Source organism: Choloepus didactylus, chromosome X, assembly GCF_015220235.1.
Source record: "Choloepus didactylus isolate mChoDid1 chromosome X, mChoDid1.pri, whole genome shotgun sequence".
Lineage (NCBI taxonomy): Eukaryota > Metazoa > Chordata > Mammalia > Pilosa > Megalonychidae > Choloepus > Choloepus didactylus.
Genome location: NC_051334.1, coordinates 114,255,023 through 114,280,926, shown reverse-complemented (window position 1 = coordinate 114,280,926; position 25,904 = coordinate 114,255,023). Strand labels below are relative to the sequence as shown.

The 25,904-nt window shown below is 38.4% G+C and overlaps 1 protein-coding gene across 1 annotated transcript in view; it reads left to right on the top strand.

The window, feature by feature from the left end:
- IL1RAPL2 (interleukin 1 receptor accessory protein like 2) overlaps nt 1-25,904 on the top strand; it is a 789,386-nt gene that overhangs the window by 704,583 nt on the left and 58,899 nt on the right. The window contains exon 7 of the mRNA XM_037822409.1: nt 21,685-21,830. Coding sequence (XP_037678337.1) covers nt 21,685-21,830 — 146 coding nt within the window. The remainder of the gene's footprint in view (nt 1-21,684; nt 21,831-25,904) is intronic.

Sequence of the window (25,904 nt, the reverse complement as noted above, 5' to 3'; positions counted from 1 at the left end):
GTCCTCTGAGCTCCCCCTCCCTCCAAGAGAGGTCCTCCAGCTCTCCAATGTCAGTCATCACCAAAAGCCTTTGTCTGCTTGTTGGGGATTCGTAGCAGTCCACATGTGCTAATTAAAACCCCAGTTGGGGAGAAACTAACATGGTGGCTAGGTGAGACAGGGCAAAAAAACACCTCTATGAAAATTACTAGATAAAAACCAGAAAGTGACCCAGAATACCACTTCCAGTGATGCACCAGCTGGACAAGGTCTGCTAAAACCACAGGGACCATGCACTTGGTGAAACTGGGAGCCTGCATTCTGAAATGAGTGAGTAACCTGGCTGAAAGTCCCACAGCCATGCTGTGGTGTGGGGAAATTGCGGGTTGGCATTTCGAGATGGACTAGTTCTTTTAAAAAAAAAAAAAAAAAAACCTGGGAGCAGCTGCAGATATGGCAGTGAGAACCACTCAGTGAAGCACTGCAGGAGCGGGCTGTAGCCAACACCTCGGTGTCTGGCATGGAGGATAGCCCTCCCCACACCTGCTGATGATTGTCCCAGGGCCAGAGGGACAGAGGGGAGAGCCAAAAGGAGAAAGAAACTGTAACCCTTGCAGCCAGCTTCCCGGCGTGCTGGTGACACTCCTGCCTGGGGCTGTATCCACAGCCCAGAGTCGCGCCAGGAAACCCAGACTGATGGGGAGTGTATCCCACAGCACAGCTAGTTGTCCCAGAGCTGGGAAGGTGGAGCTGTGCAAAAAGGGGGGGGGGTATGAGACGCCCCATTCAGCCATTTTTACATCAGGCTGGGAGCACCCCTGTACGGCCCAGCACCCCTGGGCTTCCCTTGAGGGAAGGCCCACACTTGTGATGTAGCACAGCCTTCCCTCAGCAGCAGTCCTGGAAGATCACATCTATCAAGCAAAGCAAATGCCAAGAGGCCCAAAATAACAGAAAATCTTAAAGCATTTGCTAAAACCAGACGATATGGAGAACCCAAACCCAAACACCCAAATCAAACGATTGGAGGAGACACAGTACTTGGCGCAATTAACCAAAGGACTACAGTCAAAGAATGAGAGCATGGCACAGGTTATAAAGGACATGAAGAAGTACATGGCACAGGATATAAAGGACATAAAGAAGACCCTAGAAGAGCATAAAGAAGAAATTGCAAGAGTAAATAAGAAAAAGATCTTATGGAAATAAAAGAAACTGTTGGCCAAATTAAAAAGACTCTGGATACTCATAATACAAGATTAGAGGAAGTTGAACAACAAGTCAGTGTCCTAGAGGACCACAGAACATAAAATGAAAGAAAAAAGAATGGAGAAAAAAATTGAAAAAATCGAAATGGATCTCAGGGAAATGATAGATAAAATAAAACATCCAAATTTAAGACTCATTGGTGTCCCAGAAGGGGAAGAGAAGGGTAAGGGTCTAGGAAGAGTATTCAAAGAAATTGTTGGGGAAAACTTCCCAAACCTTCTACACAATATAATACACAAAGCATAAATGCCCAGCAAACTCCAAATAGAATAAATCCAAATAAACCTGCTCCAAGACATATTCTGACCAGACTGTCAAATACTGAAGAGGAGGAGCAAGTTCTGAAAGCAGCAAGACAAAAACAATTCACCACATACAAAAGAAACAACATAATACTAAGTAGTGACTACTCAGCGGCCACCATGGAGGAGAGAAGGCAGTGGCATGACATATTTAAAATTCTGAGAGAGAAAAATTTCCAACCAAGAATACTTTATCCAGCAAAACTCTCCTTCAAATTTGAGGAGAGCTTTAATTCTTCACAGACAAACAAATACTGAGAGATTTTGCCAATAAAAGACCTGCCCTACTTCAGATACTAAAGGGAGCCCTACTGACAGAGAAACAAAGAAAGGAGAAAGAGATATAGAGAATTGTCACAGACATATATAGAACATTACATCCCAAATCACCAGGACACACATTTTTCTCTAGTGATCATGGATCTTTCTCCAGAATAGACCATATGCTGGGACATAAAAAAAGCCTCAATAAATTAAAAAAATATGATTGAATATATTCAAAGCACATTCTCTGACTACAATGGAATAGAAATAGAAGTCAATAATTTTTGATTTCTAACTCCACTATTTACTTCCTACAGGATATAAAATACAGAAACTCTAATGACAAATCAGTGGTTTTGGACTCAATGTAAAATATGTAATTTTTGACAAGAACTATATAAAGATGGGGGAATGGAGTAGTATAGCAACATAGTTTATGGGTCCTATTGAAGTTAAGTTGGTATCAAAGAAAAACAAGATTGTTATGGATTTAAGAGGTTAAATTTAATCCCCACAGTAAACACAAAGAAATTATCAGAGAATATGACCATAGAGATGAAAAGTAGAGTATAGGTTATGAGAAGTGGGGGAAGGGGCAATGGGGTGTTAAGAAATGAGTGTAGGGTTGCTGTTTGAGGTGAAGGGAAATTTCTAGTAATGGAAGGTGGGAAGGTGATAGCATTACAACATTCTACATGTGATTAATCCCACTAATGGAATGCTAGGGAGGGGTTGGAATGGGAAGATTTAGGTTGTATATATGTTTCCACAATTGAAAAAAAAAAGTCTAAATAGATGACAATTGAATGCCAAGGATGATCCTGGATGGGATCTGAGGATGGAGGAGAGGAGGCTCAAAGGGACACAGTTGGGACATAAGGAAAAAAAAAGGAAATGTAGAATGTAAGCTTTGTATCAATGTTGAATTTCTTGAACTTCTTAGCTGTGCTTAATGGGATTGCATAAAAGAATGTTCTTGTTCATGGGAATTGTATACATGAATTATAGTGTTTGTTCAAGCATGTGTGCAGCATGCTCTCATATGTTCAGAAGATAGAGCAATAGATGATGGATGATAGGGAAGGAGGAGGGAGGGAGGGAAAGAAAGAAATGGTGTGACAGCATGTTAAAGTTGATGGATTGGGGTATCAGGGGAGGGTGGGTCAGGGTATGCTGTGTATGGGTTTTGTATTGTTTTTGCAACTGTTCCTGTAACCTTGAATTTATTTCAAAATAGAATTAAAAAAAAAAACCCAGTTGGAGCTCAGCTGATCTATATTTGCTTGCTCAGTGAGTGCTGCTCTCTAGCACAGTGAAGCTTTGCACTTTGGGAAAGTGTTCCTCTCTAGTACCATGAGGCTTTGTAGTTTGGGCCATGTGGGGAGGGGGGTCCTAGCTTGGGAATGCAGTTTTTACTTACAGATTTTATGCTGTGATCTCGGGCATTCTTCCCAATTCAGGTTGGTGAATGATGAGGGGATGGTCACGTTAGTCCCCCCACAGTTATTCCAGATTATTTTCCAGTTGTTCCTGGCTGTTTATTAGTTGTTCCAGAAGGACTAACTAACTTCCTCACCTCTCTATGCCACCATCTTCTTTCTCAAGTTGTTGGAATTTTAATTGGTATTGCATTGAATCTATGAATCAGTTTATGTAGAGTTGACTTCTTAATTATATTTAGTCTTCCTATCTATGAACATGGTATTTTCTTCCATTTTTTTTAGGTCCTGTTCAATTTATTTTAGCAGTTTCTTGTAGTTTTCTTTGTATAGGTCTTTTTTGACCTTCATTAAGTTTATTCCTAAATACTTGATTCTTTTGTTTGCTATTGTAAATGGATTTTTTTTATTTTTTCCTCTTGTTGCACATTACTTGTGTATAAGAACACTACAGATTTTTGCATGTTGATCTTGTAGCCTGCCACTTTGCTGTATTCATCAATTAGCTATAATAGCTTTTTGTAGATTTTTTTCTGGATTTTCTACATATAGAATCAGATCATCTGAAATGAGTGAAAGTTTTACTTCTTCCTCTCCAATTTGGATGTGTTTTATTTCTTTTCCTTGCCTAATAACTCTAGCTAGAACTTCCCACAGAATGTTGAATAACAATGGTGACAGTGGGCATCCCTGTCTTGTTCCTGATCTTAGAGGGAATGCTTTCAGTCTCTCCCCATTGAGTAGGATGTTAGCTTTGGGATTTTAATATATTGCCTTTATTATATTGAGAAAATTCCCTAGTGTTCCTCAATACTGAATTTTGTCACATGCCTATTCTGCATCAATTGAGATGATCATGTAGTTCTTTTGCTTTGATTTATTGATGTGGTGTATTACATTAATTGATTTTCTTGTGTTGAACCCACCTTGCATAACTGGAATAAACCCCACTTGGTCATGGTGTATAATTCTTTTAATGTGCTGCTGGATTCAATTTGCAAGTAATTTTTGAGGATTTTTGCTTTTTATATTCATTAAAGTGATGGGTCTGTAATTTTCTTTTTTTGTCATATCTTTGTCTGATTTTGGTATTAGGGTGATGTTGGCTTCATAGAATGATCTGGTCCTGGGCTTTTCTTTTTTGGTATCATTTTGATGACTGACTCAATCTTTTTGCTTGTGATCGGTTTGTAGAAGTCGTTTATTTCTTCTCAGATCAATGTTGGTTGTTTATGCTTTTCTAGGAAGTTGTCCATTTCATGTAAGTTGTCCAGTTTATTAGCATATAGTTTTTCATAGTATCTTCTCATTATCTCCTTTATTTTTGCAGGGTCAATGGTTATGTATCCTTTCCCATTTCTGATTGCATTTATTTGCATCCACTCTCTCTCTCTCTGTCTTTTTTTTGTGTGTGAGCCTAGCTAGGGGTCCATCAATTTTGTTGATTTTCTCAAAGAACCAGCTTCTGGTTTTGTTGATTCTCTCTATTGTTTTCCTGTTCTTAGTTTCATTTATTTCTGCTCTAATTTTTGTTATTTCTTTCTGATGTTTCCTTTGGTGTTTATTTGCTGTTCTTTCACTAGTCCTTCAATGTGGACAGTTAAGTCCTCAATTTTTGCTCTCTCTCCTCTTTTAATATAGGCATTTTGGGCAATAAATTTCCCTCTCAGTCCTCTCTTTGATGCATCCCATAAGTTTTGATATGTTGTGTTTTCATTGTGATTTGCCTCAAGGTATTTACTAATTTCCCTTGTAGTTTCTTCCTTCACCCACTGGTTTTCTAAGAATGTGTTGTTTAGTCTCCATATATTTGTGAATTTTACAGTCTTCTCCCTGTTATTTATTTTCAACTTCATTCTGTGATGATCTGGGATAATATTTTTTATAATATCAGTATTTTTAAATTTGTTGAGATTTGCTTTGTGACCCAGCATGTGGTCTGTTCTAGAGGATGTTCCATGGGCACTTGAGAAAAATATGTATCCTGCTGTTGTGGTATGTATTGTTCTATAAATGTCTGTCAAGTCTAGTTCATTTATCATACAATTCAACATCTCTCTTTCCTTTGATCCTCTGTCTAGATATTCAGTCCATTCATGAGAGTGGTGTACTGAAGTCTCCAACTATTAGGTGGAGTTATCTACTTCTCCTTTCAGTGTTCTCTGTGTTTGCCTCATGAATTTTGGTGCAGTGTGGCTTGGTGCATAAATATTTATGAGTGTTTTGTTTTCTTGATGAATTGACCTTTTTATTAATATATAGTGTCCTTCTTTGTCTCTTTTGAAGTCTGTTTACTTTTGAAGTCTACTATGTCTGATATTAATATAGCTACTCCCACTTTTTTCTGGTTGCTGTTTGCATGAAATAACTTTTTGCAACCCTTCACTTTCAGCCTATTTTTGTCCTTGTGTCCAAGGTGAGTTTCTTGTAGACAGCATATAGATGGTTCCTGTTTTTTAATCCATTCTGCCAGCCTGTGTCTTTTTATTGGGGAGTTTAATCCATTAACATTTAGTGTTATTACTATAAGGGCAGTACTTCTATCATTTTGTCTTTTGGATTTTATATGTCATGTCTTATTTTTTCATCTCTCTCCTTTTACCCTTTCTGATAATCTTCATTTCTACACTCTTCTCCAAACCTCTCTCTCCTGTCTTTCCTTATCAGCCTGTAGTGCTCCCTTTAGTATTTCTTGTATCTCCAGTCTCCTATTCACCAACTCTTTCAGTGTCTGTTTGTGTGAAAATATTTTAATGTCTCCCTCTTTTTGAAGGACAGTTTTGCTGGATATAGAATTCTTGGTTGGCAGTTCTCTTTCAGTATCTTAAATATATCATACCACTGTCTTCTCGCTTCCATAGTTTCTGCAGAGAAATCTGTACATGGTCTTATCGAGCTTCCCTTGTATGTGATGGATTGCTTTTCTCTTGCTGTTTTCAGAATTCTCTCTTTGTCTTTGTCATTGGACAATCTGATGAGTAATTGTCTTGGAGTAGGTCTATTGGGGTCTATTCTGTTTGGGGTGTGCTGTACTTCTTGAATCTGTAATTTTCTGTCTTTCATAAGAGTGGGGAAATTTTCAGTGATTATTTCTTCTATTATTCTTTCTGCCCTCTTTTCCCTCTCTTCTCCCTCTGGGACACCCATAACACATATATTTGTGCATTTCATGTTGTCACTCAGCTCTGTAATACCATGCTCATATTTTTCCATTCTTTTCACCATCTGCTCTTTCGTGTGTGTGAATTCAGATGTCTGGTCTTCCAATTCACTGATCCTTTCTTCTGCCTGTTCACATCTACTGTTGTATCCCTCCATTGTCTTTTTCATCTCCTCCATTATGCCCTTCATTCACATAAGGTCTGCCATTTGCTTTTTGAAGTTTATGAATTCCTTCTTATGGTCATCCAGTGTCCTCCTTATATCCTTCATCTCTTTTGCTATGACTTCCCCAAGTTCATTGACTTGATTTTTGAATTGATTCAGATTTGTTTGAACTTCTCCAATTAGTTCTTCCTTCAGTTCATTGAATTTACTTTGCAATAATTGCTTCAACTCCTGTATCTCAGGTGAACTATTAGTTCATTCCTTTGGTCCATATTTTTGTGTTTCCTAGTATGGCTGGTTATCTTAAGCTGTCTAGGCATCTGACTTTCTTGATTAGTTTATTCTGGTGCTTGTTTTCTCTCTTTTACTTAGGGTTTTCTTGTTGGTTGGCTTTGTTCTCTAACCCTTGGTTTTAAGTTCAGCTTATTCTAGATGTTTAACTTAGATTCTGTTTAGTTGATCAGAGTTTTTCCCCTCTTGCTTTTTCTGTTCCTTGCGCTGCCTCTATGTAGACTTTTTGTGTGATGGTCTCCTCAGATGTGGTCAACCCCAGTCAAGTTTTCCCAGTCCAGAGGGGCCCAGGTCTCAAAAAGAGGGTATGAAGTTTCTTTGAGAATGAGACTCTCCTGTGTGGCCTTTAGACCCTGAGCTTCTCCTATGCTGTCCAGCAGGTGGTGTTTGCCAGCCCTCCATTCCCCCAGCAGTGTAAGGAGGCATGGAGCCTTTAGTTCTCCCATTGACCCTGACCTTGTCAGGGGTGTGGCTGACTGAAGCTGGTTTCTGAATTCCAGCCTCTGGGATCTGAGTTCTCAGAAGGAGGGCTGCCACTGGAGCTGTGCCATGCTCCCCTTTTTTTGGGAAGTTATGGTATTTAGTGAATTTTCTCTGCCACTAGACTTATTGCTTTGTCTCTCAGAGCTATCTTAGCTCTGCTCTTGCCTAGGCCCAAATTGCAAGTCTTTGAGGCTTTCTGTAATGGGCCTCTTAGAATAATCGTTCTACAAAAGAAGAGAAAAACTTTATAAAAAAGAGAAAAAAAGAAAAAGAAAAAGAAGAGCCCAGTATGGTCTATTTACAATCCTTGCAGATCTAATGGGCTATTGAAATACTAAAAGACAAGGACTTGAGGGTGATTAAGGAACAATCAAGAAAGCAGAGAAACCAGCTTTTCAGTTAAGGGCCCTCACCATCTGGATTTGCATATGTGCCTGATTTTGTTTGAGCCCTGCCCGTCTCTGTATTATGTTCACCCAAACTCCAAAAAGTCTCTGTTTCTATTTTATTTATTTATTTATTTATTTGCTGTTTTTGCCAGCACTATCTCCTCTCCACTGGGCTGACTGCTACCAGATTCTCTGGTGTCAGGTCTCAGTCTATCTACGGTTGGAGTTTTTGATCAGCACTCTAAGTTTTTAATCAGTGCTATAACTGCAGTTCTCCCTCCTGGTTCCCAGCACCCATGGCCCCTCCTCCCATGGGACTGTGCCTGGCAGGGAGGGGTGTGGGCCCCCTGGCCATGAGTACTTACAGATTTTGCTGTTCTCAGCTGTTCCACACATTCACGAGTGTTGCATGAAGTATGACCAAACTCAAATTGCTCTGCAGTGTCTGGTGCATGCAGCTCTTGGCTTTCTACTAACTGCTCTGGAGGAGTAACTGAAACCCACAACTCCTTAAGTGCTTTTTAAAACACTTTAATTTCTTATTCTCAATTATCATTCCTGGACAGTGACTACTCATAATAAAAATACTGACCCAGAGACTCTGAAAATACATATATATTAAAGAAGGACTCAATTTGGTTCACTGTACAATTTACAATGAATGGAAATTGGACTTAAACATTTTAGAATTATTTGCATCCATGGAAGAAACCAACAGGACTTTCTATTTAAATCTCATGTAAACAGATTTCCTTTCTCTGAACACTTCCATTAACCAAGATTTCTGTGCTTTTTCTCTAAATGTTGTTACCATTACTTTTAGTATTGTTTCTTTTAGACAATAACCTTTAGGGGATCAGGGAGCACTTCTGTGCAAAGATCAATATAGTACCTAGCATAGCAGATTGTTGCTTACTAATAAATACTTTCTGATGACGATGACAGTGATAGTAATAAGAGTGGTATTGCTGATATGGTCAGGAACTGGAGAGGATAAACTGTGGGTTCTCTGGTGACAATTCAAAAGTACCCTTAATGTTGGAAGAACCTGGAAAATAGTTTGGAATTTCCCTGTTCTTGAAACATAATGCTTTTTTACTTTTTCCTCCCCAACTATAGTCATTTTTTTTAGAGGAAGTCAATAATAAAGGTAATACAAAATAGTTTGAGATAATATTGGTTTTATTAATATATCCCAGCATATCACAATGCTAGGCACATAGAGCTTTTAAAGTACCTGTTTAACATCATCAAATTGTACTAAATTATATTAATATAGTGCCTTTCTAGATTACATTTTAATAATAGGTCCCAACTATGTAATATTTTCAAAATAGTGATTTCTGACATGTCAATTTTGTTATTATTCATTTACCCAGTGTTCATATTACATAAAATTTGCATGGTAATTCTCAGAATGAGATACTTCTGAAGTTATTTCACAGATATTCCAAAATCCTCCTCATCTGTATCCTCCATTGTAATGTCAGTCTCTTACACATTTTGCAAAGACCTGCTCCTGTTTTCCCTTCTAGAAAACCTTCCCATCTTCTTTTTGTCTAGCTAGGGTATTCTGAAGCTTTTTCCACCTAGTTTAGTCTACAGTAGTCTCTGTTCTTTGAAATCCCATTGTAAGCTCTACTGAACTTCCTTCCTTCACCCTCTCTATATTTGTTTTCCATGTGTGTAGGCCTTGACACACCCTTTAAATTTAAATTGCAATGAGAGCAGGAACAGGCCTTTTAATATTTATATTTCTTTTACAGCAAATATCTAGCCCAAGTATAGGTATTATTAGGGGATTCAGAAAGAATCATTGATAGATTATTATGTATCAATATTTTCCAGAAAATTACCAGAGTGTCAATATTTGCCAGTCATTTATCATAGTCACCAACTTGTTCTTTGATGCTCAAAAAGCAAGTCACCTCTAGATTTTCAAGAGCTAATTTAGACTATATATATATATATATATGGACTAAGTATCATTTTTCAAATCCTCTCTCCAGATTCTTTTTGCAGCTTGTGATGAGCTGTTTTTGGAAACTGCATTAGAAATGAAAAGGAAAAGTCTTGATCTGGAGGGACAGGATCAGCTTTCTGTCTTGTGCCTGTCAGAGGCTGTGGCTGACCTACACATAAATCTTTAAATCAAACTGGATTTATGGTGACTAAGCAGCTTCTGGAACTAAAGGTATTCTTCCTTAGCAGGTTACTCAGAGCTAAAAGAATTGGATGTGGTGGGAATTACAAATAACAGGGAGAGAATGGAGAAAGCAAAAGCCAAAGGAAAACAGTGAAGATAGTAAATTCTCAGATTTTCCTTGGTTAGGTATAGTTTGGGAAAAGGGAGGAAAAAGAAAACTACAACTTCAGCCATGGAAATAAATAAGAGAAAGACTAATGGTAAAACACAGTTCCAAAAACCTCATTTTGAAAATTCTAGGGCAACTTACCACTTCATCCCTTTATAATTGTCTGGTTCAGTAATGGTACTAAGAGATCCATAAATATAAACAGTAGTAGAGGGAAACTTAAACTACAAATGCCAGGATTATGTATCAAGTACATCTACTATTGGAAGGGAAAAGAATCTAGGTTAATTTTAAAAGGAAATCTATTTGGAATAAAATTTGGCCTCAGATTTCAGTATGGGAGACTCTCAGATTCTAGGAACTATCTTCCACCAACCCAAATTTAAGGTCTGTCTTTCAAAAGAGAGTCAGATATGATTGATCCAAGCCAATCTCTTTTTTTTCACGTATGTCTTTATTTTAGTACTCATCTACCCATACACTGGATAAACGCAGTGTCAGTCACAAGGTTTTCACAATCATATGATCCCACAATAAAAGTTATATAGTTACACAATCATTATCAAAGATCAAGGCTACAGAATTGCAGCTCAGCAATTTCAGGTATTTCCTTCTGGCTATTCTACTACACTAGAAACTAAAAAGAAATATGTTTCTAGTGAGTCATAGTCATAATCATTTGTTAAATACTAATTTCTCATTTATACCTCCTCCCTCTCATTTCATCATTCTCTCAATCTTCAGGGATACCTGGGCAATAACCATTTTAAACTCCTTGTGCTGGAAGGGGTTGTCAACCCTATAGGATAGAGTAATGAAACTGGTTTATGTTCTAGGAGAGACTGGTACCTCTGTTTCAGAGTTTATCTGACATAGGAACAATCTGGAGGCCTTAAGTTTCTGAAAAAATAGTAAGTAAAACATTTATAGATTCTTAAATGGAGCCCAGGATATTCTTTAGGGTTTTCAGGAATACTGTAGGTTGAGGCTTGGCATATGGTGGCAATTTGCAATATCAGGGGGGGAAGCTTGCATAAGAGTAACCTCCAGAATCATCTGTTGACTCCATTTGAAATCTTTTAGCCACTGAAACTTTATTTTCTTTCATTTCTTTTCCCCTTTTTGGTCAAGAATGCATTCTCAATCCCACAATGCCAGGGCCAGGCTCATTCCTGGGAGTCATGTCCCCTGTTGCCAGGGAGATTTACACCCCTGAGAATCATGTCTCATGTAGTGGGAGGGTAGTGAGTTTATTTGAAGAGTTGGCTGAGAGAAAGAGGCCACATGTGAGCAACAAAAGAGGTTCTCTGGGGTGACTTGGGCATAATTATAAGTAGGCTTAGCTTTGCATTGCAGAAATAAGTTTCATAAGGGCATGCCTCAAGATCGAGGGCTTGGCTTCTTAAATTGGGAGTCCCTAATGCTTGAGAGAATATCAGGAATTCCCCAGGTGGGAAAGTTTAATACTTCCACATTTTTCTCCAGTCCTCTAAGGGGACTTTGCAAATACTTTTTGATTTTCTGTCCAAAATACTCTAGAATGTGTCAGGGTATTACATTACCCTGTACAGACTAATAAGCTCTCATTCCCTATTCTAGTTTTCATGTTAGTAGGTTGTTTAAATAAACTGACCAGACAGGTTAAATTAGGTAGTGTGCTACAGAAACTATAAATTTTGAATAAAATATACCTCTTTTCCTTTGGTCTTATGTAGAAGTTGAAGTTTTAAAATAGAGTCAATATAATCCTTTACCCTGTATTCTGATTTACCTTAGTCCTAACCAAAGGTAAATCATTCATTCATATCTATAATTGAAGTCTGATCTCTTTTTCTCCTTCTTTATCAGTTGCTGTATGGACTAATGCTGACTTTCAGAGCTGCAGAACTCTAACTCTGAGTCTCAACCATCACACAGATACCCAAAGTTCCAGGGAACTACCAGGTTATACACAAAGAGCACAGCATCTCAGAATTTAGTAATAACAGTTAAAACTCAGGAATAAATGTGACTGCTGTAAGAGTTACAATTTAGGAACCTTTACAATGAGTCTTATTGACCATTCTGTGCTTCTTCATCAATTCCCTGATCTTTGCCTGCTTCCTATCCCCTGATAACCTATGCTCTTGAATTCAATTCTCAGAATTTGCTCATTATACTTAGTTTGTATTAGTGAAACCATACAATATTTGTCCTTTTGTTTCTGGCTTATTTCACTCAACATAATGTCCTCAAGGTTGATTCTCCCAGTTGCATGCCTCAAAACTTCATTCCTTTCTGCAGATGCACAGTATTGCATCATATCACATTTTACCATTCCACTCATCAGTCAATGTATCCTTAGGCCACCACCAACCATTGGCATTCATGAATAGTGCTGCCATAAACACCAGTGTGCAAATGTCTTTTCATGCTCCTGCTTTCAATTCTTCCAAGAATATACCTAATAATGGGTTTGTAGGATCATATGGCAGCCATACACCCAGCCTCCTGTGGAACCACCACACTGCCCTCCAGAGGGGCTACACCATTCTACTTTCCCACCAACAGTAAATAGGTATATCTTTCTTGCCACATCATCTCCAGTATGTACCTTTCTGCTATTTTTTTAAAGTTTTATTCACACACCATACAATCCATCCGAAGTGAACTATCAATGGCTCCTGTTATAACCACATAGTTATGCATTCATCATCACAATCTTTATGAGAACATTGGCATTTCTTCTGCAAAGAAAGAAGAAGAGAAAAAAGGAGAAACAGCAACAACAAAAATCTCGTACCCCTCCCTTGTATCGCCCTCTTATTAGCATTAGCTTTGGTGTATTGCCTTTGTTACAACTAATGAAAGAATGTTACAATGTTACTGTTAACTATAAAGCCTAGTTTGCATTGATTGCAGTTTTTTTCCATATACCATCCCATTTTCAACACCTTTCAATGACGACATTCATTTGTTCTCCCTCATGTAAAAATTTTCTTATATTTGTACATTTAATCACCATCAATGTCCACTCTAGGTTTTGGTAAGTTATGCAGTCCCAGTTTTTATCCTTTATCTTTCCTTCTGGTATCATACATACCCCTAGCCTTCCTCTTCCAACCATACTCACTCTCAGCTTTATTCCTTATACTTAAAATACTGTGCTAACTTCAGAGAGTATTGTGCTATCCATTTCTGGATCTTTACAGTCAATCCTCTTGAACATTCTGTACTCCATCATCAAATGCCCAATCTCCACCCTCTTTCTACCTCCTGGTAACCTGTGTTCTCAACTTTAACTCACATAGATTGTTCATTATAGTTAGTTCATATTAGTGAGACCATACAGTATCTGTCTTTTTTTTATGGCTAATTTTGCTCAACATAATGGCCTTAAGGTTCATCCACATTATTGCATGCATCATGACTTTATTGTGTCTTACAGCTATGTAATATTCCATCATATGTATATACCACAGTTTGTTTATCCCCTTATCCATTGATGGACATTTGGGCTGTTTCTATCTATTCAATCCAATCTTAAATGTCAATAATCATAAATACAAATTTTATTGGAGGAGCCAAAATGTAAACAACCTACCTTTGGGTAATGAAGAGTTCACGTTTAATAGCATTTCTGTGCATGTGTATAGTACTGTTTACTTTTGAAAACATTTTAAACCATTTTTTAAATTTTATTCACATTATTCACATACCATACAATCATCCAAAGTGTGCAAACAATTGTTCATGGTACCACTGTATAGTTGTGCATTCATCACCAGAATTAATTTTTTTCCATTTTAGAATATTTTCATTACTCCAGAAAAGAAAAATAGAGAACTCAAATCCTCCCATACCCCTAACTCCCCCCTCCATTATTGACTTATAGTATTGGTGTAGTACATTTGTTACTGTTGATGAAAGAATGTTAAAATACTACTAACTGTAGTATAGGTATATTTTTCCCTATATAATCCTCTATTATTAACTTCTAGTTATAGTGTCATACATTTGTTCTAGTTCATGGAAGAGATTTCTAATATTTGTACAGTTAATCACAGGGATAGTCCACCACAAGATTCACTGTGTTATACATTCCCATATTTTAACCTCCAACTTTCCTGGTAACATACGTGACACTAAACTTCCCTTTCCACCACAGTCACACACCATTCAGCACTGTTAGTTATTCTCACAAGAAAATGCTACCATCACCTCTGTCCATTTCCATATGCTTAAGTTCAACCTAGTTAAACATTCTGCATATATTAAGCAACTGCTCCCCATTCTTTAGCCTCATTCCATACCCTGGTAACCTATATTTCATGTCTAAGACTTTACATTTTATAATTAGTTCACATCAGTGAGATCATACAATATTTGTTCAATTGTGTGTGACCTATTTCACTCAATATAATGCCCTCAAGTTTCATGCATCAACCCTTTTTTTAAGATGGTTTTGTTCATGCACCATACATTCCATCCTAAGTAAACAATCAATTGTCCCCTGTATAATCATGTAGCTATGCATTCACCACCACCACTAGAACTATCAATATAAGGACATTACCATTTCTTCCACAAAGAAGCAGGAAGAGTAAAAAAAAAAAAGGTAGAAATTCAAAAGAAAAAGAAAGACAAAAGATGACAGCTAAGAAGCAATAAAAGAAAAGATAATATTAAAATAAAATACAGAAGATGGCGGCATAGAGAGGAGTGGAAGCTAAGTAGTCCCCCTGGAACAACTGCAAAAAACCAGAAACAACTAGTAAATAATCCAGAATAACTGTAGGGGGACAAACGAGACCATCCACTCATCATACACCAACCTGAATTGGGAGGAATGCCCGAGAACACAGCATAAAATCTGTAAGTAAAACCTGCGGATCCAAGTCGCGAGACCCCCTCCCCCATAGCCCGAGCTGCAAAGCCTCCTGGTGCCAGAGAGAAGCTCTCTCCCAGCAAGCGAATATAGCTCAGCTGAGCTCCAACTGGGGTTTTAAGTAGCGAGTGTGAACTGCTCACTACAGGTACACATCCCAAAAAAGAGAGGCTTTGGGAGACGACTGACCTTGGAGAGCCAGAGGGTTGCCTTGGACTGGGTCTGAAGGGGACTATCTGTTTCTTTTTTGGCTCAGTGGAGAAAGCCCCAGTCATATTCAGTTTCCAGGGCTGTGACTTGGCGAAGGGTGGAGACAGCACAAGCAGAGAGAGAGACCATTGAAATGCTAATGACCTCCACCTGGGGGCTCTGTCTTCTCTAGGAGGAAAGGGGTGGGGCCCTTTCCATTCAGAACCAGACCCCAGAGCCTGGGGGAACATAGCCATACCTCCTCACACCAGTCAAGAATTATAGGCTAACAGGCATCACCTGCTGAGCAGAAAAGCACAGTGACCTGAGGCATCAAAGGCTGGAGCAATTTTCCAAGACACACCCGCAGGGAAACCAGATACTGAATATTTCTTCCCTCTGGGACCTGAGCCTGTTCTGGTCTGGGAAAACCTGATTTGGATAACCAAGGAAACCATGCCTAGACAACAGAAAATTACAACCTACACTAAGGAAAACAAAGTTATGGCCCAGTCAAAGGAACAAATGTACACTTCAACTGAGATACAGGAATTTAAACTAATGCTAAACCAATTCAAAAAGTTTAGAGAAGATATTGCAAAAGAGATAGAGGCTGTAAAGGAAGCACTGGGCATGTATACGGCAGAAATCAAAAGTTCAAAAAAACAACTAGAAGAATCTATGGAAATGAAAGGCACAACACAAGAGATGAAAGACACAATGGAAACATAAAACAGCAGATCTCAAGAGACAGAAGAAAACACTCAGGAACCGGAGAACAAAACACCTGAAAGCCTACATGCAAAGGAGCAGATGGAGAAAAGAATGAAAAAATATGAGCAATGTCTCTGGAAACTCAAGGATGAAACAAAGTACAATAATGTACATATCATTGGTGTCCCAGAAGGAGAAGAGAAGGGGAAGTGGGCAGAAGCAATAATAGAGGAAATAATTAATGAAAATTTCCCATCTCTTATGAAAGACATAAAATTACAGATCCAAGAAGCACAGCGTACTCCAAACAGAAGAGATCTGTATAGGCCTACGCCAAGACACTTAATAATCAGATTATCAAATGTCAAAGACAAAGAGAGAATCCTGAAAGCAGCAAGAGAAAAGTGATCCATTACATACAAAGGAAGCTTAATAAGACTATGTGCGGATCTCTCAGCAGAAACCATGGAGGCAAGAAGGAAGTGGTGTGATATATTTAAGATACTGAAAGAGAAAAACCGCCAACCAAGAATCCTATATCCAGCAAAGCTGTCCTTCAAATATGAGGGAGAGCTCAAAATATTTTCTGACAAACAGACAATGAGAGACTTTGTGAACAAGACACCTGTCCTACAGGAAATACTAAAGGGAGCACTACAGGGTGATAGAAGACAGGAGTGCGTGGTTTGGAACACAATTTTGGAAGATGGTAGCACAACAATGTAAGTACACTGAACAAAGATAACTATGAATATGAATGAGAGAGGAAGGTGGGGAGCATGTGAGACACCACAAGAAAGGAGGAAAGATAAAGACTGGGACTATGTAACTTGGTGAACTATAGAGTATTCAACAATTGTGATAAAATGTACAAATATGTTCTTTTACGAGGAAGAACAAGCAAATGTCAACCTTGCAAGGTGTTGAAAATGGGGAGGCATTGGGGGAGGGATGCAATCAGCATAAACTAGAGACTGTAACTAATAGAATCATTGTATGATGCTTTCTTTAATGTAACAAATGTGATATACCAAGGTAAATGCAGATAAGGGGGGGGGATGGGGAGGCATGTTAGACACTTGACATTGGTGGTATTGTCTGATTCTTTATTCTACTTTGATTTAAGGTTATTTTTCCTTTTGCTACTTCCTAGCTGTCATTTTTTTTTCCTCTTTATTTTGCCTCTCTACCTTCTTTGACTCTCCCTCCTGCCTTGTGGAAGAAATGTAGATGCCCTTATATAGATAGTGGTGAAGATGACAAAACCTCGAGGGCAATATACTGAGTGAAATAAGCCAGACACATAAGGACAATTATTGCAGGGTCTCACTGACAGGAACTAATTATAATATGTAAGCTCATAGACATGAAATATAAGGTGCCAGGATATAGGATGAGGTTTAAGAATGGGGAGTGGTTGCTCAGTATGAGCAGAATGTTCAACTAGGATGAACTTAAATGTTTGGAAATGAACAGGGGTGTTGGTAGCAAGATGTGAGAATAACTAACAGAGCCGAATGGTGTGTGAATGAGGTGGAAAGGGGAAGCTCAGAGTCATATATGTCACCAGAAGGAAAGTTGGAGGTCAAAAGATGGGAATGTATAAAACTGAATCCTATGGTGGGCAATGTCTATGATCAACTGTACAAATACTAGAAATCGCTTCCATGAACCAGAACAAATGTACAACAAGACAATTAGAAGTTAATAATAGAGGGGCATATAGGGAAGAACTATATACCTATTACAAACTATATACTACAGTTAGTAGTATTTCAACATTTTTTCATAAACAGTAACAAATGTACTATAGCAATACTAGGAGTCAACAATTGAGGGGGGTTGGTTAGGGATAGTGGAGGATTAGAGTTTCCTTTTCTTTTTTTCTTTTTTCATCTTTCACTTTATTTCTTGTCTGGAGTAATGAAAAGTTTCTAAAAATTGAACAAAAATTAAGTGTGATGGATGCACAGCTGTATGAGGGTACCCAGGGGCAAGTGATTGTACACTTCGGATCTTTGGATAATTGTATGGTATCTGAACAATCTCAATAAAAAGGAAAAAAAATAAAATAAAATAAAATACAATTAAAAAGTCAGACAACATCACCAATGCAAAGAATCCCATATGCCTCCCTTATATTCCCGTCTCATAGGCATTTCGCTTTGGTATATTGCCTTTGTTACATTAAAGGAAGCATAATACAATGTTTCTGTTAACTATAGTCTCTAGTTTGCAATGATTGTGTTTTTTCCCCAATACCATCCCATTGTTAACACCTTGCAAGGTTGACATTCATTTGTTCTCTCTCGTGTAAAAACATATTTGCACATTTTATCACAATTGTTGAGCAGAGTTATACAGTCCCAGTCTTTTTCCTCTTTCCTTCTGGTGACCCACATGCTCCTAACCTTCCCCTTTCAACCATACTCACAGTCATATTTGTTCAATGTCCTTACATTATTGTGCTCCCATCACCCCAAATTGTGTTCCAAACATCTCCCTCTTGTCTTTTCCTATCTGTCTGTAGTGCTCCCTTTAGTATTTCCTGTAGCACAGGTATCTTATTTACAAACTCTCTCATTGTCTGTTTGTCAGAGAATATTTTAAACTCTCCCTCATTTTTGAAGGACAGTTTTGCCAGATATAAAATTCTTGGTTGGTGGTTTCTCTCTTTCAGTATCTTAAATATATCAAGCCACTGCATTCTTGCCTCCATGGTTTCTACTGAGAAATCTGCACAGTCTTATCAGTCTTCCCTTGTATGTGATTGATTGCTGTTCTCTTGCTGCTTTCAGGATTCTCTCTTTGTCTTTGACATTTGATAATCTGATTAAGTGTCTTGGCATAGGTCTATTCAGATCTATTCTGTTTGGGTTATGCTACAACTTCTTGGATTTGTAATTTTATACCTTTCATGAGAGATGGGATTTCTTCAATGATTATTTCCTCCACTATTGCTTCTGCCCCTTTTCCCATCTCCTTCTGGGACACCCATGACATGTACATTCATGTGCTTCATGTTGCATTCAATTCCCTGAGACATTGCTCATATGTCTTTCATTCTTTTCCTTATCTGTTCTTTTGTGTGTAGGATTTTGGGTGTCTTGTTCTCCAGTTCCTGAGTGTTTTCTTCCGTCTCTTGAACTCTGCTCTTGTATGCCTCCATTGTGTTTTTCATTTCTTGTGTTATGCTTTTCATTTCCATAGGTTCTGCCAGTTGTTTTTTTCAAACTTTCAAGTTCTTCCTTATGTTCACCCAATGTTTTCTTTATATCCTTCATCTCTTTTGCCATGTCTTCCCTCAACTTGTTGACTTGGTTTTTGAATTGATTTAGCATATTTATTTGAAGATCTTTAATTAGTTGTTTCAATTCCTTTATCTCAGTTGAAGTATAAGTTTATTCCTTTGACCAGGCCATATCTTTGTTTTTCCTAGTGTTATTTGTAGTTTTATGTTGTCTAGGCATCTGGTTTCTTTGATTACCCCAGATTTTCCCATACCAGAACGGGTTCAGATCAGATTCCCTGAATGTATGTCCTAGAAGATTGATACTTTTCCATGAGGCCTCTAGATGCTGTGCTTTTCCTAACCTACCCAGCAGGTGGCACCTCTCAGGCTGTCATTCCCCACTGGTGTAAAGAGGGTTGGTCCCTTTAATTCTCAGCTTAAGTTGTTTCTGGTTTGATTGTTTCCCCCAAGGCCCTGTGGTCTGAATTCTGAAGGGAGGGCAGCCACTTGAGCTGGGCCCCACATCCCTCCTCTTAAGGAAGATACACCCCCTAGGGAGTTATCTTCTGCCCTTGAATTACTCCTTTGTCTCTCTGACTCTGTTAACTCCACCTCTGCCTGGGTCAGCTAGCCAGGAACTGAAAATGCCTGAGGCTTTCTCCACTGAGCCACTCAGATTGAGAGAGAAAAAAGGGGGGAAGAAAGCCTATTTTCAGAGCCAATCCCTGGCCCCCATTTTCACCTGTCAGCCAGAGATAGTACCCAGTCCTGTGTGTTCCTTTTCTTGGGATACAGCCATTTTCCAGTATTCTAAGCTCAGCCATCTCCAAAAGCCTCTGTATTTTTTTCCCATCATCCCTACCTCCTCTCCACTGTGAGAAACCTCAGGGTACCTTGCTGCCTGTTAAGGGGTTGTCTGTGTTTGTAGCTTGTATTCAGCAGTCCATATTTGTTAATTAAAACCCCAGTTGGAGCTTTGTTGAGCTATATTTGCTTGCTCCTGGCATGGACTTCTTCTTTGTCCAACAGTGAAGTTTTGCAGCTTAGCCTGCCATTGGGGGAGGGGGCTCCCAGCACGGTTCCACAGTTTTTACTTACAGCTTTTATGCTGTAATCCCAGCCATTCCACCCATTCCAGGCTGGTGTATGATGTTTGGACATCACTGTTGTCCCCCAGCAGTTGTTCCAGACTATTTACTAATTGTTCCTGGCTATTTACTAGTTGCTCTAGAGGGCTAACTAAATTCCACACCTCTCTATGCCACCATCTTCCATTTTAACCCATTTTATTCTCACAACAAAGTTAAGTTAACTAAGGCAGGTATTTTTGCTAATTTATAGATGAGTTAAATTAAGGCACTATTGAGGTAGTAGCTTTGTAAGGACCCAGCTTGAGCTTGTAAATGGGAGGCCTGCAAACAGAACCCAGTTTTCTCTGAACACAGAATCCTTTTTCCAACTTCATGTTAAGTGAATCAGAATCTAGTGAAATCTAAATCTAGGTTCATGATAAATGAATTCAGAGTCTGAGTGAAATGAATCTAGTTAATCAGAGGGGCCCTCTCTGCTTACATACCCAGGTGTCCAAAAAGAAGGTGATAATTACTTTTGGTGCCCCAATTCCTCATCTAAATTATTTCATGCTTGGAAATATATGTATTTAAGAACCTTAGAATTTAAGGGTAGGATTGCTGCCATGCAGAATCATCATGATTTGCTCTTCCTTTGATCAAAAGCAGGAAGAGGAGACAGAAAAGCAAATGTGAGCAAGGCACCCACTTTCACCTTACCTAGGAGGTAACCAGTCATTTTGAGAGTATCACTCTCTGGAGAAACAGGAGGCAGACTCCTCAGGAAAGTTTCCTGGCTACTCAGCTTCTCTGTGAAGAATGGCACCTAAAGGCATTTTTGCCCCTTCACTTGAAAAAGGAAAAAGCAGGACTATGAGAAAATGGTACATGGTTTCTCATGTGAGCTGGGAAAGGAGTGGGACAACTTGATGCAGTGTCTGGAGAAAAGCAAGGCCAGTGGTGGTGGTGGGATGGGGTGGGGTGATTAGGGATGCAGGACACATGATTGCTTTGGGGAAAAGACAGGTAAAAAGCAGAGAACAGGCTTCTCACTGATATTTGGGGATAATAGGCCCACTTCCTACCCTCAGTTCACTTCTCATAAGGCAGCTGTTTTCAAGGCCCCCTTCTTTACCACTTTCCCCACACTATGAAAACTCTAACCTGTAACACAAAGCCTACTCTTCCACAGTATTTTTCCCTTCATGCATGATGCAAAGATCCATTAGGTCTTATAAGTTCACCTTAGAACTTGGAACCCAATGTTTCTTCTTTTTCCCACAGAAATTGTGTTGGCTGCATTTCTAAAAGCCTAATAGCATGTGAAAATTTCATTTTGTTTACTGAATTCCTCACTTCTTTTCTTTCCAATCTGATCTTCAGGTTGAGATCCATTTTTGTGTTCTCTTGTTGAAGGCCCTATACATACACCCATCCAGGACTCTCAGTGCCCATCCAAGACCTGTGTGAAGTGGATAACCATATGCAGTCTTTGCAATGCTGCTCTTTCCCCAAATCAAAATAATTCAGCCAATAATACTGTCTGTATTTCAGGCTCCTCAAAGAACATCTTGGAGAAAAAGAAGTTGAGTTGACACTCATCTTTGACTCTGTGGTGGAGGCTGACCTGGCAAATTATACCTGCCATGTAGAAAACCGAAATGGAAGGAAACATGCCAGTGTTCTCCTGCGTAAAAAAGGTATTTATTGTTCCAACTATGTTTTGTTTATCTGTCAAATGACTATTGAAGTGAAATTAGATATATTTCATGACTTTATTTCATTATTTAGTATATACTTCTATGAACCCTTTTTGTCTTTAAGGAAAAATATCTCTCTTGCTGTTGATATTAGTGTAAAATGCCAATGACCTTCAATGCTACTAGGAAGTAGATAAATTAAATGGAATATTGTTGTGTATTATATATAGTGAGATAAAGTGCACCTTGGCTATAAGTGTTATGTAAAATTTGATAGATATTTTCATCCAATGTTTTTCCATATTTCACCTTATATCTTTATATTGTTTAAATGAAATGCTAAGAATTTTATTATTGGATTAGAAAGAAAGTCACTTTTTAATTTTGTGACTAAAATAAACCAAGGTAATTAATAGTACTGTATAATATTCTTATGAGTATCATCATAAAAATTATAAATATTGTTTCATGATATGGTCCAGTGTTAAAAGGACTTCAAACTAGTATGTATATTTTTAAATAATTTGACATTAATGGAGATCACTCTCCAGAGTTGGTTTTAGGTGGGGTGGACATTGCATATAATGGGAAAACAAAAGAAACTCTAAATTCACAGATAAAGAAGATAAAACAGACATTGGAACAATTATCTCAGCAGCTAGAGCAACTTCTAAGATCAGCTCTCCTTTCACCATGACTCTTGTTTCTTTGTTTTAATGCAATTTTATTGAGATATATTCACACCAAATAATCATCCACAGTGTACAATCAGTGGCTCGTAGTATCATCTTATAATTGTGCTTTCATCAGCACGATCAATATTTGAACACTTTCATTACTCCAAACATTTAAAATAGGAATTAAAATTAAAAAAGAACACCCAAAGCATCCCATACACCTTATTCTCCCTATTATTTATTTATTTTTGTCTTTGTTTTCTTTACTTATCTGTCCATACACTGGACAAAGGGAGTGGGAGCCACAAGGTTTTCACAATTACACAGTCACACCATAAAAGCTATATAGTTATACAATGATCTTCAAGAATCAAGGCTACTGGATTACATTTCAACAGTTTCAGGTATTTCCTTCTAGCTATTCCAATACACCAAAAACTAAACAGGGTGATCTATATAATGTATACAAATAACCTCCAGAATGACCTCTTGACTTTATTTGAATTCTCTTTGCCACTGAAAGTCCATTTTGTTTCATTTCTCTTCCCCCTTTTGGTCTAAGAAGGCTTGCCATGACTCTTGATTACTGCAAAAGTCTAAATATTTTCTGTATGTGTGCTTCTGGCAAAGGTTTTGCAAATGTAGCAGAGAAAATGTTCTTGTTGCCTAGGCTATGGAGCAATAGAACAGATTCAGTCAGCAAGGTCACTAGTTGTACCTCCTGGCCAAAATGGAATTACTGTTTTCCAGCCAGCCTTAATACTCCACCTTTATCAGTAGCTCAAGAAGAAGCAGGGAAATTCTGAAAACAATGCTTCTATCTCTCTAGTAAATATCTTACTTTGTTGGACTTGATTCCACCTTAAAGTAATGGTATATTAAATATAAAGGCATCTAATATGGAAAGCGAAGTCAGGATACCCAGGTCCAAATCCTGGTTTAGCCACTAGTTTAGCCACCTGTTTCAGTTGGGCTAACTTGCCTGATTAGACTCCCTTGCCAGTTTCCTTATCTCTAAAATAGGGTTAAGAATATCTACCTTGTAGGGTCATTTTCAGGTAAAAATGATATAATGTATGTGAACTGTACCATGCTCAAAAAGTATTTGTTGTTATATTGAACATGGATAATTTCTTCTAGGCACTAGGCAAACACTTAGTCCACCTACATGAATAGCAGTCATTGATCATGTCCAGATACATGGCTGCAAGGCTCACTTTGTTCCTGTCCATCTAAGTCTTATTTTAGGCTCAGAGATCCTCCAAGGCAGAGCCTGTTGGACCACTGTAATCTATGACGTTTAGGTAGTATCTGGCTACAAATAAGTACTCAGAACCAATTCTGGTTGAATTAATTACCATTATCTTTTATTATTGAGGAGTATATTTTTTTTTCTTTTGTTTTGATAAGCAGAGATAAGATTCAAACCCAGTTTATTTGAACTCCTTTTTGATTCATCACTTTGTGATTCAGCAACTCAGCATCACTTATGACCCTTTTTTCACATATTTTCCTCCAGGCCAACAGCAGTTTGGGTGATGCACCATTTCTTTTTGTTTGCTTGCATTTATTGTTTTTTTAGTTTTTTTACCCTTTATTGAAATATATTCACATACCATACAATCATCCAAAGTGTAAAACAATTGTTCACAGTATCTTCATATAGTTGTGCATTCATCACCACAATAAATTTTTGAACATTTTCACTACTCCAAAAAATAAAAAATAAGAATAAAAAAAAAGTAAAAAGAGAAGCAGGTGATCTAAGATGGCAGCATAGAGAGGAGTGGAAGCTAGTTAGTCCCCCTGGAACAACTAATAAACAACCAGGATAAACTAGTAAATAATCCAGGAAAACTTCAGAGGGACAAACGTGACTGTCTACTCATCATACACCAACCTGATTTGGGAAGAATGCCTGATATTGCAGCATAAAATCTGTAAGTAAAAACTGCAGATCCAAGCTGGGACCCCCTCCCCCCACAGCCCAAGCTGCAAAGCCTTGTGTTGCTAGAGAGCAGCTCTCTCTGAGCAAGTGAATACAGCTCAGTTGAGTTCCAACTGGGGTTTTAATTAACAAACATGGACTGCTCAATACAAGTGATGAATCCCCAACAAGCAGACAGAGGGTTTCAGTGACTGACCTTGGAGAGCCAGAGGGTGGATGTGGACTGGCCCTGAAGGTGGTTTTCTGTCCCTGTTTTGTCTCAGTGGAGAAAGCCTCAGCCATTTTCAGTTCCCAGTGCTCTGAGCCAGACAAGGGTGGAGATAGCACAGGCAGAGAGAGACCATTCAAATGCTAATGACCTCTCCCTAGGGGATCTATCTTCCCTAAGGGGAAAGAGGTGGGGCCCAGCTCTACTACCTGCCTTCCATTCAGAACCAGACCCCAGAGACTGGGGGAAAACAGCTATGGGCCACACCTCCTTCCAACACTCTGGAGTTACAGGCTGACAGGCACCACCTGCTGGGCAGAAAAGCACAGTGACCTGAGGTATCACAGGGTGCATGAATTTTCTAAGACACACCCTCAGGGAAACCAGATACTGAATATTCTTCCTTCTGGGACTGGAGCCTGTTTTGTTCTGGGAAAACCTGATTGGGGTAACCACAGAAACCATGCCTAGGCAACAGAAAACTACAACGTACACTAAGAAAAATGAAGTTATAGCCCAGTCAAAGGAAGAAATTTACACTTCAACTGAGATACAGGAATTTAAACAACTAATGTTAAATCAATTCAAAAAGTTTAGGGAAGATATGGCAAAAAAGATGAACCATGTAATGAAAACACTGGGCATATATAATGTAGAAATTGAAAGTTTGAAAAACCAGCTGGCAGAATCTATGGAAATGAAAGGCACAACACAAGAGATAAAAGACACAATGGAAACATACAATAGCAGATCTCAAGAGGCAGAGGAAAGCACTCAGGAACTGGAGAACAAGGCACTTGAAAAACTACACACAAAGGAACTGCAGAACAAGGCACTTGAAAAACTACACACAAAAGAACAGATAGAGAAAAATGAGCAACATCTCTGGGAACTTAAGGACAAAGCCAAAAGCAGGAAAATATGTGTCATTGGTGTCCCAGAAGGAGAAGAGAAGGGAAAAGGGGCAGAAGCAATAATAGAGGAAATAATCAATGAAAATTTCCCATCTCTTTTGAAAGACATAAAATTATGGATCCAAGAAATGCAGCATGCCCCAAACAGAATAGATCTGAATAGGCCTATGCCAAGACACTTAATAATCAGATTATCAGATGTCAAAGATAAAGAGAGAATCCTGAAAGCAGCAAGAGAAAAGTGATCCATCACATACAAAGGAAGCTTGATAAGACAATATGTGGATTTCTCAATAGAAACCATGGAGGCAAGAAGGAAGTGGGGTG